This window comes from Periophthalmus magnuspinnatus, chromosome 13 (genome assembly GCF_009829125.3).
Source record: "Periophthalmus magnuspinnatus isolate fPerMag1 chromosome 13, fPerMag1.2.pri, whole genome shotgun sequence".
Classification (NCBI taxonomy): Eukaryota; Metazoa; Chordata; class Actinopteri; order Gobiiformes; family Gobiidae; genus Periophthalmus; species Periophthalmus magnuspinnatus.
Window position 1 is genome coordinate 25,250,306 of NC_047138.1, and position 14,231 is coordinate 25,264,536.

General features: G+C 38.0%; 1 protein-coding gene across 1 annotated transcript in view; it reads left to right on the top strand.

Annotated features, from left to right (window-relative positions):
• lrrc75a (leucine rich repeat containing 75A) overlaps positions 1 to 10,740 on the top strand; it is a 97,522-nt gene extending 86,782 nt beyond the window's left edge. The window contains exons 4-5 of the mRNA XM_033977709.2: positions 8,217 to 8,490; positions 8,883 to 10,740. Of these exons, the coding sequence (XP_033833600.1) occupies positions 8,217 to 8,490; positions 8,883 to 9,464 (856 nt within the window). The 3' untranslated portion in view covers positions 9,465 to 10,740. The remainder of the gene's footprint in view (positions 1 to 8,216; positions 8,491 to 8,882) is intronic.
• The last annotated feature ends 3,491 nt before the right edge of the window (positions 10,741 to 14,231 follow it).

Consider the following 14,231-nt stretch of genomic DNA (forward strand, 5'->3'; position numbering starts at 1 on the left):
ATGGGTTAAACACAAAGGACCGTTGCTCTGTTTTGAGGAAGAAACAGAAATGTATTATTTACCATTTTGATATTGGTGGTTTTCAGTTTCTACACTGCGATGATGTCATACTCCCAGATGAGAGGCTAGAGCCATTTTTACCGATTGATACCATAGTATTTTATGAATTTGTCTTTGGATATTTCATGGCAAGTGTTAAACCTTATGATTTATATTAGTGATCACACCCTAGAACTCACTATATTGTAAAATGAATCTGCCTTTCAACCATATTCATTTTAGCTGCCCCAGACTGGTCAAGATAATAAATTTTGAAGCATGATATATTGCTCCAGAGATATACTGTAATAAACAATAATATTGAAAAACCTTTATGTCACTGATACAAAAACAAATGTGTATATATACTGCAACATTAAAAGGCCTGAGCAGCAAGAAATAAAAAGCAGAATGAAGCAGTAATTAGTCACAGATGTTACTTTTCAACCCACTGCAGCTCAAATTGTTTTGTTATATCAAAAATAACAGAAATCTCACCAATATTGTAAAGAAAATGTACAGACAAACATTGAGCCCCAAAACATATTGTTCCAGCTTTCAAATCCTGAACAATAATTCGATATAGTAATTACCATGACAGGGCTAACTGCCCCAATATATATTCAGTAATATTCCCCATTACAATAAGGTGATGTCATCTGAAACCCAGCAATAGGGAGTTTTGTGGAATCGGCATTTACCAATCAGGATGGCAAGGCAAGTTTATTTGTGTAGCACAATTCATACACAAAGTAATTCAGAGTGCTTTACAGAATAAGAAAGACATTAAAATCACAATACAACAAATCAAAACATAAATAATCACCATAAAAGGAACATTAAACGAGAAGAGTGTAGAATAAAAACCTTTCAGTCATATGCACAGCTAAACAGAACTGTTTTGAGCCTGGATTTAAACGTTAACGTCAAGGTAGAGGCCTGTCTCACATCTTCAGGAAGACTGTTCCAGGTTTTAGCTGCATAAAACTGAAACGCTGATTCCCCATGTTTAGTCCTAATTCTGGGCACCAGCAGGAGATCAGTCCCTGAGGTCCTCAAAGGGTGAGATGGTTCATATGGCACATGTTGGCGGTGTACTTTGGTACTACGTCATGGAGAGACTTGTACACAAGCAGAGCTGCTTTAAAGTCTATTTTCTGAGCAACAGGAAGCCAGTGCATTATTGTGAGACTAACCTTGTGCCTCAGAGCTCGACACTGGACTAGTTTAGATTTAGCTTCTTATTTTGTCTCTTTGTATGCAGTAATAAACTTATCATCTCAAAAACCTGCTCTGTATATTCCACATCAGGGAGGAATAGCCAGCGTCTCAGTGAGGTGTCACCGACTGCAGCACTGATAATTAGAGGTTCATCAACATGCAGGTTCACTTTGTGCAAATCAGATCTTTAGCATCCAGATTACTATGCTAATTATACCGACACTGACAAGATATATTTACACTTAAAATGTATGGCATATTGTATTATAGCAAATGTCTGAAGAGACATCATAGGCTAGTGGTTCTCAGCTGATCCCTTACACTAAATTACTCATTACAGAAGCATGTACAATATGTGTGTTATATGTTTTTTTTCCTTCAAAATCATTTTCACAATATGCCGTTTTTAAAACTACCATCCATACATTTTGTTGATTTTTATTTTTTTTTTTAACAATATGGCTGGGTCGGCAGGTCTAATTATGGATAGTAGCTTTAAAATGTGTGCATGATATAATTTAAACATTACAGGTTAGATGAGACATATATGGGTGACAGTAGCTCAGTTGGTAGTTTTTCCATTGATCCAAAGGTTGGAATCCCACTTGTCAAGAAAACTCTGTTCTCGGCACGCTGTTTACCCAAAAGGACTCAAGACAAGTGTTAGACTTTTCATCTGCTCTGATCAGAGAAGAGAGAGCATAGACAAGTCTGCTATGCAGACTGCTTCCAAGAGGTCTTTCTCTGTGCCTTCTCCACCCTTCCTTTGTCACAGCAGCCTTTTATTAACATCTTGAATCAACTCAGCAGTTTTCCCAACATGCTTATTAGGAGAACAACACTCAATTTCTTTCCCACACAGGCATGACTTTTCTTATCTTTCAGTTCAGGTTACACAGCTTTTGACCTTTCACCCGCACCCTTGTTTCCTGTTTCTCACTTCAGTTACTTTTCAGTTTAGTTATACATTTCAATTACACAGGCTTGAAGTTTCTGTCACACTATGTTAGTCGCAAGCATACAATATAAGCATACAGTTCATTAATGATAAAAATATAAGCATAATTTTATTCACACCGCTCTCGGCATAAACATCACTGGGAGAGCAGTCAGATCCACTGACCCACAGCGTGCGATTCCAACACCCACAGATGAATGCTATCGTTGTGTCCTTGGGCAAGACACTTAACCCACCTTGCCCTCAGTGTCAGTGTACACTGTTATATGAATGGGTGAGTGGTTCCTTGATGTAAAGTGCTTTGAGTGCCATGAAAGTGGAAAAGCCCTATATAAAAATGCAACCATTTACCATATTTCCTTTTTGGAAATTTGGAATATGTAAATAAATTGTGCAGTTCAATTCACAATTTTAGCTACACATGTTTTGATATATTTTATATTTTGGTGACATTGTAAAACTATATTCATTCATCACCGTTTGGCACAGGAACAGTTTATAAATGTTTGCCCTGTATTGCAAATGAATCAAAATTACAGGACCCTTATTTAGTTCAAATTCTGTAGCCACATGTTCTGGTAATTCATTGCTAAATAAACAACCACAGTTATTCACTACTATCTATCAAACTAACCAACCAACTTTATGTTACCATAATCCATATGAGGCTCATCTTCCAGGGAACAGAATAACCATATAACTGCTCTGTGATGTATCAGTGTAATTTAAAACCTCAGCCTCAGTCTGTCCCAGGCTGTATCCTATTGGGAAAGAGAGGGCTGTGACCTCTATCCTCCAGCGTGGGACTCTGGGCTGAAGCCAGGCATGTCACAAGCTCTCTCTCTTCCTCTTTCTGTGTCTGTCTCTCTACCCCCCTCACATACGTTCCTCTATCTCTCTGTTTCTCCTTTTCTCTTCTTTCTCTTTTCCCTCTCACTTTCTCTTACGCCTCTAGCCCTCTTTCTGAGATTCTTCACTCTTCCCTCTGCCCTTTCTCTCTCTCTATCCCCCTCTCACTCTCTCTGCCTCTCTTTTTTATCTCTCTCACTTTCCTCTCTCTCTCTCTCTCTCCATCTCTACCTCATTTCCTCTCTACCCCCCTCCCCCCTTTCTCTTTCCTCTTCTGTCTTTGTCTCTCTTCTTTCTCTAATCTCTCTCTCTCGTTTCTCACCTTAGATGTTGGACAGATCATTTCGATTAGTGACTATACGCCCTATAACTTGATTTATGACAACAACAGTCTGCATTTTGATAAGAGCTGACAGTAGCTCAGTAAGTGTGTTGAGTGTTTGTCCACTGACCCAAAAGTTGGTGGTTCGAATCCCGCTCTTGAGATAAACATTGTTGGTTGAGTGGTCACACCCACTGACACACAGGTTGGAGGTGCAATTCCAGCTCAAAAAGATGAATGCTGTTGTTGTGTCCTTGGGAAAAATCCCCCTTTGCCCCCAGTCTCTGCGTACACTGGTGTGTGAATGGCTATATAAAAATGTGACCACTTACCAGTATTGGTTTTGGATTTTTAAGCAGATACTTTTTACTTTTACTTCACTACATTTCAGTGCAGGCATCCATACTTTCTACTCCACTACATTTTTTGAACAGGACTAGTTAGGACTTTTGAACAAGAATAGTTAGGACTTGTTAAGGCTAGGCAGTTTTGGACCCAAAAATAGACTCATATCAAAATGCAAAAATAATAGAGTTTGTCCCAAGATCAGGAGGATTGGAAGGTTTCTCGGGGAGGTAGCCACTAGTTGAAATCCAGGAGTCTTTACTGCAGGAGCATCGAGTTGACGTAATCATCTGACAGAGTCTGTCAGGAATGCTGGGTCTTTGTAGTGAGCTTGATTGCAGACTGAGTGAGTGATTTCAGCAGACTCTGCCCATGTCCACACACAGAGGTAAGGGGAAGGAAGCACCAGCCAAGAAAGACTGGAGTCACAGCCAGGGCCATGCCAGCAGTATTTTTGTTTAAGATTTCGTGAAAAGGCTGAGGGGTTTATTTTTAACACTTTCATACTTTGAGCAAACAAAACTATACAAATAAAACTGATATAAAATATTAATTCAATTGTTTCTATTGAACAAAATTCAACACAAATCTGTATCAAAATCAATACATTTGAATTTTTGTTAGAGCTCAATTTCTTGTGAAAGTATACATTTCTATTACCATGAACTAATTGGAACATAAAATTTGTGACATTATCTGAGGGGGGTTAGGACTTGGAGCTATGATGTAATGATCTGCTCTCCAAGGTCTGACTCACACTGGGACCACTTTAGGATGATTTTTGTGGTTTTATGGCTCATTTACTGCAAACTGTTTTCTTTGTTCAGACAAATTAATTTTAGTCTAACTCCTGCTGCTCCTCTCATGAACACGCTACTTAACAAATCTACTGGGCTTTCATTGTCATCTGGTGAATCCTGAATGGGGTTTTTATCTTGCACCACTTAAAAATAGATAAGCTCAACACTATGACAAGCATGGAATGTTGCACCATAGATACAGTCTCGGCGATGTGTTATAGAGATACTCATTTGAACAAGTACTGATACTGAAAAAAAGCCTTTTCTTTGATATCAAAATTCAGTTTTAATATTGTGATAACACTACAATATAGGCTAGCAATTTACTGTGAAAACCATTTAAATCTCTATAGGCATCATAGACTGTATATAGAAGTGGACTAAGTGAGTGTGATGTCATCAATAGCATTTGATTCCAGTCAAATGAAGCTCCTCGAGGCTACCAGTTTGGACAATTTCGAGCCAAGTTCAGACGACGAGTATGACAGCAAATAAAGACCCAATCCGAACCCAGCCATCCAGGCTGCTGAAGGTCCTTGCCCAGAATTAATGGAGCCAGACGCACGCGCATGATGACATCCTACATGGAACACCGCAGCTAGCATGTTAGCTATGTCCATTTATATGTACAGTCTATGTTAGGCAACAACAATTCTATGTACAATGACATTTGAAATCATGCAGATTAAAACAACTTTTGACAAAATGTAAATAGCTTTTGATGAATGCAATAAGAGAAAGAATCTAATGAATTGGAAAATAGTCATAATTAATCATAGGACAAAGTGATTTCAGATCTATGGGAGGCCATTAACAAAGAAGGATACAAATAGTGGTCATCAAATTGAATTTAATGGGGTTGTTTTGATGAAATGGTCTACTACGTTCAGCCCAAACAGAGGAGCAGCTTGTCCTGAGGCGACCGCATGAGTCATAACACAAGACAGACTTATGGCTGGACTAAAATAGCAGCAATATGTTGTTTTCATGCAATGTCTCATTATCAGGACCTATAGTTTCAAATGGACATGCTAAGAAATATATGGTAGGGTTTGCTGGTCAAATGTTCTAGAGTGGTTCATGGTTATTAATATTAAAACTATTTATCCACATAAAACAAACACATTCACCAATTAAATATCTTTCTCAGAGCTAGGATGCAGTTATGATGAACACACAGGCCAGTAACCAACATAAATAATATCCATGAGTCTCAGAATGACGAGAAATTAGGACCTTTGTCATGGCGATTAACCATTTAACAAAGATTTTTTTTTTTTTTTTAAATGGGTCCTCAAGATATAATGTAGATATAATGATGATATAATATAAGATGCCGAAACTTATGAATAGTGAGCTTTTCCATTCACATTTTCTTCCAAAACTAAATTAGAAAAATTAAAACAGCTTCATCTATAGACTACTATAGCTGTCCCTTAAAATTGTGAAATAAAATTGTAGAACATGCATGCATCCAAGCTCTTTGCATAGTAGAATATGTGTTATGCCATAGGGTCAAACCTTTGACATTGCTGCTATTAACAAGGGCACATGGGGAATAGGATTTCAAATGGTGAGTGAAAAATACACTGCCTGCCCAAAAGAAAAAGTCGGCACCAAAAAAAAAGGTCACACACTAGTTGGACCGTCTTTAGCTTTGATTATGGCATGCATTCACTGTGGCGTTGTTTCGAAAAGCTTCTGCAATGTCACAAGATTTATTTCCATCCAGTGTTGCATTAATTTTTCACGATCTTGCATTGATGATGGTAGAGTCTGACCTCTGCAGAAAGCCTTCTCCAGCACATTCCAAAGATTCTCATTGGAGTTAAGGCAGGGGTAGACAAATTTTTTGACACACATATATTTATTTATATTTATATTTATATAATATATATAATTATAATATATATAATATATAATTTACACAGCAGAAAATTTTTGAAGAAACCTTACCTATTTTAATATAATTTGGTCACATTCGGCGGGCCGGATCAATAAGCCCAAAGGGCCGTGTGTGGCCCCGGGCCGTAGGTTGCCCATGTCTGGGTTAAGGTCTGGACTCAGTGATGGCTAGTCCATGTGTGAAAATGATGTCTCATGCTCCCTGAACCACCCTTTCACAATTCTAGTAACCATGGCAACAAAACATCTGAAGACCAGGATAATCAGATAATCCAATAATAAGATATTTTTTGTGTGTATGTTTACAATTTAAATGCACAAATTTAATCTGATCATCAAAAAGACCTGATGACATTTGCCAGTTAACTAACTGCTGTATTTGGAAGACAAATCAATGCATTTTAAAATATATCTTACTTACTTTAATACCACAGTACTTTGCCCTTGTTTTGCATAATAGTTCTAGTCAACACCTATGCAGGATTAACAGTCAGAAGTAAATCAGATCAGATGTAACTACATGATATTTCAATAATCTGATAACTCCAGAAATCAGATTATGATCAGATTTTTGTGTGCGTCTAAACAAAGCCAGAGTGTTTGTGTGTTTCCTTGGAGTAGTTATTGATTGCCCACCTCTGCAGGGGAAGTGTTGCTGGCTAGTCAGAGCTTCTTAATGACTGGAAACAGCAGGGTCTTGTTCAGCATTGACTAAGACTTACACTTACACTTCAAGATTTGTAACGTTAAGCAAAAGGCAACAGGATGCTAGAATAAAGATGGTAGACAAGTAACAGTGGCTCAGTGGTTAGAGTGTTGGTCCCCCAACCCGAAGGTCGGAGGATCGAGTCCCGCTTGGACCGTCCGTCAGTCCCCCCAGGGCAGCTGTGGCTACAATAGTAGCTTACCATCACCAAGTGTGGAAATGAATGAATAATGACTATAGTGTAGTGCTTTGAGAGGCTTTGACAAGCCTGTAAAGCACATTACAAGTGTAAGGCATTATTGTTATTATTAACAGTGTGGGTATTAGTGTGACTGTTATATTCACTGTGTTAAATCATTGTCACTATTATGAGAAAGACTTTAAAAACAATGAAAAACTTTGACATAAAGTGTGCTGGGGTTTAGGGATTACATGTGTTTGTAGGTCTGCACAAATATTTGGTTTATTCAATTTCTTTGTTTGAAATTTTGCATGAGGAAACTCAGAACTGTGGCAAGGTGACCTGGGCCTGATGCAAAGTTAGAATATCAAGTGAATCATGTATAATAAAAAGTATATTTTTAAAAGCCCAGGTCAGTGTCTCTTGGCTGTCCTGGCAACACCTTCGGGTCCCACTGAAGTAGCTGGAGGAAGTGCCTGCAGTGAGGGAAGTCTGAGAGTCCCCGTTTAGACTGCTGCTCTCACAACCTGGCCCTGGATAAGCGAAAAAGAAAAAATGGATAGATATTTTTTAAAAGCTCTACAAAGAGTAACAATGTAATAAACTACAAATAAAATTAGATTTCTGCATTTTTGTGGTTAATTTTACAGTCCATCCACTTTTGTGAGAAGCTGAGCCAACTGAGCCAAGACATGTATAAAACCGTCTTAACATTGTCATTGAAATAAATTGCATGGGTTTCAGAATGATGAATAATTAGGAATTTTGCAATAAACAAATTAACAATTTATTAAAGCAAAATATGGTGAAAGGTTCTCAATATGTCACCTATAACAGGAAGCTGAAACCAATGACTATTTATTACTTCTCTTTCTCCCTCTTGTCTTTAGCCTGAAGGCCGTCCTGTCCGCCCCTCCCTCCAGCGGGACGTTGGACTTGTCTGGGATTCCCCTCAGTGCACGGGACATGGAGCGGTTGTGTGCCCACCTCCAGCGTCACTCCCCCTCTGTGGTGAGTCTGGAGCTGGGCTTCACAGAGCTCACAGATGAGGCGTTTCTACTGCTGCTGCCCACCCTTGCCGCTTTGCCCCGACTGGAGACTCTGGCTCTGAACGGGAACAGGCTCACACGAGCGATTCTTAAGGAGCTTACAGATGCGCTCAAGGTAAAACATGTGATTGTACTAAATATGCTGTTAGGTCTTAAGGGATTTTTTTTTTCTTTTCTAAATTATTTTACATGTTCAAAGGACTCAAAGTGCTTTACATCAAGTAACTACACAGCCATTCACACACACATTCATAGGCCAGTGTATACAGGCACTACGGGCAAGGCAATTGTATTGCTCAAGGACACAGCGGCAGTAATCATCTTTTGCCCAAGGACACAGCAGCAGTATTCATCTGTGGAACAACAATCGTTAAAAATTCATTACACTATAGATCCAAACCATTCTAAAACTACTCAGGAAAGGTCCAGTTGTTTACGTGATTAGTATCTGGGTATAGCTTTTTTACCACCCTACTAACTATTACAACTCACTATGTATCCCCTTAGGACCCCAGCAGCTTCCCAAGTGTGACATGGATTGACTTGGGTAACAACGTGGACATCTTCTCTCTGCCTCAGCCTTTTCTGGTGAGCCTTCGGAAGCGCTGTCCCAAACAAGGCAACCTCCCAACAATCCTGGAGTTTGGGGAAAGCCAAGCCAGTGACCCCCCTGAGCGAGTACGTGGTTTGGGGGAGGAGGAGGAGACCGACGACACCAACCGTACCGAAAGCATGGGCGACTTACGATCCGAAGTAGATGCAGAAATGGATGGGGAGACAGAGATTGAAGAAATGATGGAGGAATTGTTGGATTTTGACAGAGAAACACAAGGTAGGGACGAAGACGATGATAGCATGTGGACAGTAGAGGAGCAGAGAAAAGTGATTTGCCGAAGGAGACAAATTCACGACAGTCCCAGAAAAGAGGCTAAAAAAGCAGAAATAGATGACGAGGAGGACACGCACAGCCGCTCCTCCCACATGTCCTGCTCCAGTCAATCGCAGCACTCGTTGGGGCCAGCTGAGCCAATGAGAGTGGAGATGGAGGACTTAGAAGAAGCCACAGATCACTCAGAGTATTTGACCTGAAAACTTGTAGGTGGTCAGTTTGGCTGAGATTAATGTCCTGTCCTAAAAGGAAAGGAAAGGTTAAATCCGTACAAAACTGGATAGTTCCTCACTGTTCTTACAGCAGCCGATCAAGGTGAAGAAAGGACATCCGCCAATCAAACTGTTGTTCTAGGAAAATAAAGGGAATACTGTATTATGAAGAATTATACATAAAAAGGATTAAAGGGACTATATGTAGGTTGAAAAGCCAATTCAGAAATAGACGGTAGTGTAACAAAATAAGGTTTATCAACAAATGTAACTTTAAAATATTCACAATCAGGCATAACATATTTAGAAGGGGGCACTCAAAAAGCTAGGAGGATTATCACTCCATAGTTACATCTACTAGTAGAAAATACAATGTAAGACTGCAAGGGAGGGCTGTCAAAAGTATCGAAAATCAGATACTAATCGATACTAAAACTAGTATCGAAACTCGATACTTATCTGGGCAGGTATCGATACAAAAAAAGTAAAGTCAACAGAACAGAAATGAACCTTTCCTGAATAGCTTTGGAATGATCTTGAGCCATATCAGAAGTATAAGACCACATAGACTAGTATATGCTCATGGACCACTATAGAATATACCTGAACAACTGAGGGATTACACAGATATAATACCACATGGTAACATGTGTAAAGTACTATGATTTAAAGTTGAAAATCACATTCTATTGTCTAAAGAAAGTTTTTTTATTATCATCGTGAAAGGAATCAAATCTATCCCTTAGTTTTGAGTTGGAAATTTTAGTATCGTGACTACACTAACATTAAGTAATCATTTTGTATCATGTTAGAAGCTGCAAAAATGTGTGCCTGTAATGAATTTATGGGTAAATTGGTGAATTTATGGGTAAATTGGCATGACGACACTGTGAGTTGCTCCCAGTCAGCAAGGGTCTTGGAGTGGAGTGGTGCAAGGAAGGAATAAAAAATCCAACAGACAAGCTACTATAACTGAAATTAGAGAGATTTTTGTTTGTTCTTAATCAAGTTTCATTTCAGGTTTAATGTAGGACAGTTGCTCACATAAAGATTATTTAGACAGGTGGTGCTATGTTATGCCTAAATTGTGTTCAAAATTTAAACCATATCAGTACACAAGAGCAGTGGTGGAAGAAGTACTCAATTTTGTTACTTAAGTAAAAGTACAGATATCAGGGGGAAAAAATACTCCAGTAAACGTAAAAGTATCACATGAAAATAAAAGTATTAGTATCTGTTTTTATTTGTATATTTTTGTTTGCTCAAACATAAAATAACAATAAACATAAATAAAAATAAACTGCCGGCCTTTTCAGAAGGTCTTAAACAATTTTTCAGGCCAGTTCAAAAATGTAGTGGAGTAGAAAGTACAGATACCTGCCCTCAAATGTAGTGGAGTAAGCGTAAAAAAAATACCCAGAGTAAAATGTACTTAAGTAAAGTAGAGATACCTAACATGTATATTTAAGTGCAGTACCTTAATGCTTTTACTTTATTACATTTCACCACTGCACAAGAATGACAATATGTAGTGAAAAACAGGCCAAATATTGTACTACAGTAAGAGTACTGTTACTTCAAAATAATCACTCAAGTAGAAATACAAAGTAGTGGTTCAAGAAAAGTATTTAGTATTTAACTGTAGTAACTGTCTGGATGTAACATCTGAGCTATAAGCTAATGTAATTGGAAGGACAACACATCAGATAATCCATTTTCAAATATTTCAAATAGAGCTCAAGAATTACAAAAACTAAATCCTATTTAAAGCATTGGTACAAGAAACAAGTGTTCATATCATATTGTTAACATCACTAATAATCTTACTCACAATGGGAAGAGTAACCAAAACTTTTACTCAGGAGTACTGCAAAATAAAATATTCAAGTAGGAGTAAATGTTTGGAGAATTTGTTTGTACATGTTACTACTACTACTACTACTACTACTGCTACTACTACTCAGTTACTACTAGTTGATTAAGTAGATGTAAATGTTGATAACCACGGCATATTGCTACCTATGGTCCCTCTTAACCTTTCACTACAGCAGGGGTAATGCTAATTTATTCCAGGTCTTTGCCCCTGTACTTACTACATGTGCCTGTAATATGCTCTGGTACTAGTGAAGAGGAACCAGTGCCCACATGTTTTAACTATATTGCCAAAAACAAACCCTCCCACATGCATACAAGTCGAAATCCAGATGGACAGTATAAAGCCAAAGGATCTATGTAAATGAGCGAATACTTAAGAAATAAACAGATGTATATTAGCAGAGGAAGCGTGAATGAGTCAACCATTGTGTTATATAGGCTTGAGAGAAACATGGTATATTTGTGTACAGAGGATTGATAACCATTGCCACTAATTCCAAAGCAAAGTACCATCTATAGCATTAAATATTCAGTATGTGTTTTTCGCTTTGTAATCCAGGTCATGCTAGCTCCACTGTGCCGCGTGCTGCTAGTTCACCATGTATTATTTTTAAAGAGTAACTCATGCCTTGAAAATTTTAGAAAAGTGAGCTGAGAGACAAAAAAGATCAAGAGCTGAAGATGAGAAAGAGGAGAGGAGGTTACGGGGAAGCTGGTTTGATTGACAGCTGCCGGCATCCTTGTTACAACAAGAAGACTGGACTGGAACAATATGGCCCATATATAGTGTAGTGGACAGGAAGCTAATATGGCTAAAATGGGCTCACTATGAAATGAAATAAACCACTACCAGCTTTGATTATCTGTCAACACCCAGTTAAATTGTGATCTAGTCCTAGGTTTGTTTTATTCTAGTCCAAGTTTAGTCCTGGACTGGTCAGGGTATTTAGTCATTTAGTCTCAGTTTATCACCAATGTTCTAGAATATGTTGCGAAGGAGGCAGTACATCTGTATAGTTTGTATAGTACTTTTATTTTAACTACCACAGTAAAATCTACAATCATCAGACAGATCATTTGTAGTTTTGATGTCCCCGGTCTTCTTTAATTCTGTGTTATGGTAATGGTGGTCCAATGTTCCTGACAGACTGCCCTTGCAATTCTGGATGAAGGATGGTCATTTTCTAATGGGGGACCACCACCTGATTGTCTCAATAGAAATGTTATTCCCTTGCCTGGATTTTTATTGCTTAAAACACTTGGATTCATAGTGAGTGGGCTTGCCTTTCCACAGATCTGACGTAAATTGTCCTGGTGGTGAGAACTGCTGATTCAATTCAAGTTTATTTATATAGCTCATTTAAAACAACTTAAGATGACCAAAGTGCTTCACATAAAAGGCAACAAAAAATGCTTATCTACTTAGATTTTGAAAAGTTTAATGCCATACTGTAGAACATTTCAGACAAGGTAATAACTTTTTCCACCAGAAAAAAGTTACATGGTCCATTTTGAACCATTATCCTGAACCAGTGTTGTATTTTCTTTAACTAGTATCTGTTTTGTACCACATTGCTCGCAAACCTTTAATGTGTTTAATTGTATTTTAAGCTGTACAGTTTTTAAGAAGATTAAACTATACCCATTTTATATAGAAAGAATGAGGTCGATCAATATTTGAATGATCTCATCTTACAGAAATTATATAATTATATAATATTGTAAAGTTCACATTACATTAACAAAGGAATTATGACAAGGATATCACATTAGAAGACACTCAGGGTTTTGGAATATGTTGGTATAGAGCTCGGGATCGAACGGCAGTAAAACTGGTTAAATGCATATATTACACTATATTGTCAGAATACTTTTGAATGAACACAAATTTTAGTATTTAGTATCTTAAAATGTTGTTTTGTTCTGTATCAGGCTAACTGAAAATTCTATGATGTCTGACGACACAATCCTGGACTCTATATAGACTGTAGAAGTGACACTTGTTTGGCTGAGAGGGAGTAAGGTGACAGGAAGTAGGCAGCTGTTATAGTTGAAATATGCCTTTAGTGATTTATATGAGTTCAACCCAATATATATAATGACATTCATCAGACAGCTGCCACCAGTGCTTTTAGTGTGAGTGGAGTTTCAATCCCCTCATGTACAAATGACATGAAATAATGGCTCCTTCCACCCTCAAGTTTAGAATAGACTTATATTTTTCAAGTTAGTTCAAAAACTGTTCAAAAACCTTTAAGAAACCTGCTTTATCTGACAGTGTTTTGCAACTGGTGCATAGTTCAAATTTACTTTACCAATCACCCACTCACATGCCACCAACATACATCACCATGGTGGATGCAGTGCCTTTCACTGTGTAGCGTTTCTGGTGACTGGGTTTGCAACTTGCTTGTCTCTATAGAGATGTTATTATTTGGTCTATCTATCTGTCTGTCTCACAGTTATTCAATTACAGGTGTTTTATTGCTCAAAAATACGTTGTAAAACATGGCCACTTCTCCATATATCTGACTTGTAACTTGGCTCCATCGAGATAGATACATTTAATGCCGTACTATGGAACATGCCAGGCAAAGCAAAACTATCTCAGACAAGCAGGAAGCAGACGCTCCATTAGAAAAGTTACATAGTGAAACTTTAGCTAGTTGAGAAAACCTGTTATAGATATTCCATTATTTATATGAACTGACTGTATAATGCTGCTACTGTTAAAGCTCTATGTATTTAAAAGCCATTTTCTGCAAACCCCTTAAAAGCTCTTTATCACACAACAGCCTGATCCCCCTTTGTATTGTTGTTCCTTATGTGCCCCAAACAAAACTGTGCACTACGCATTTAATAAGTGACTGCTCATTATTT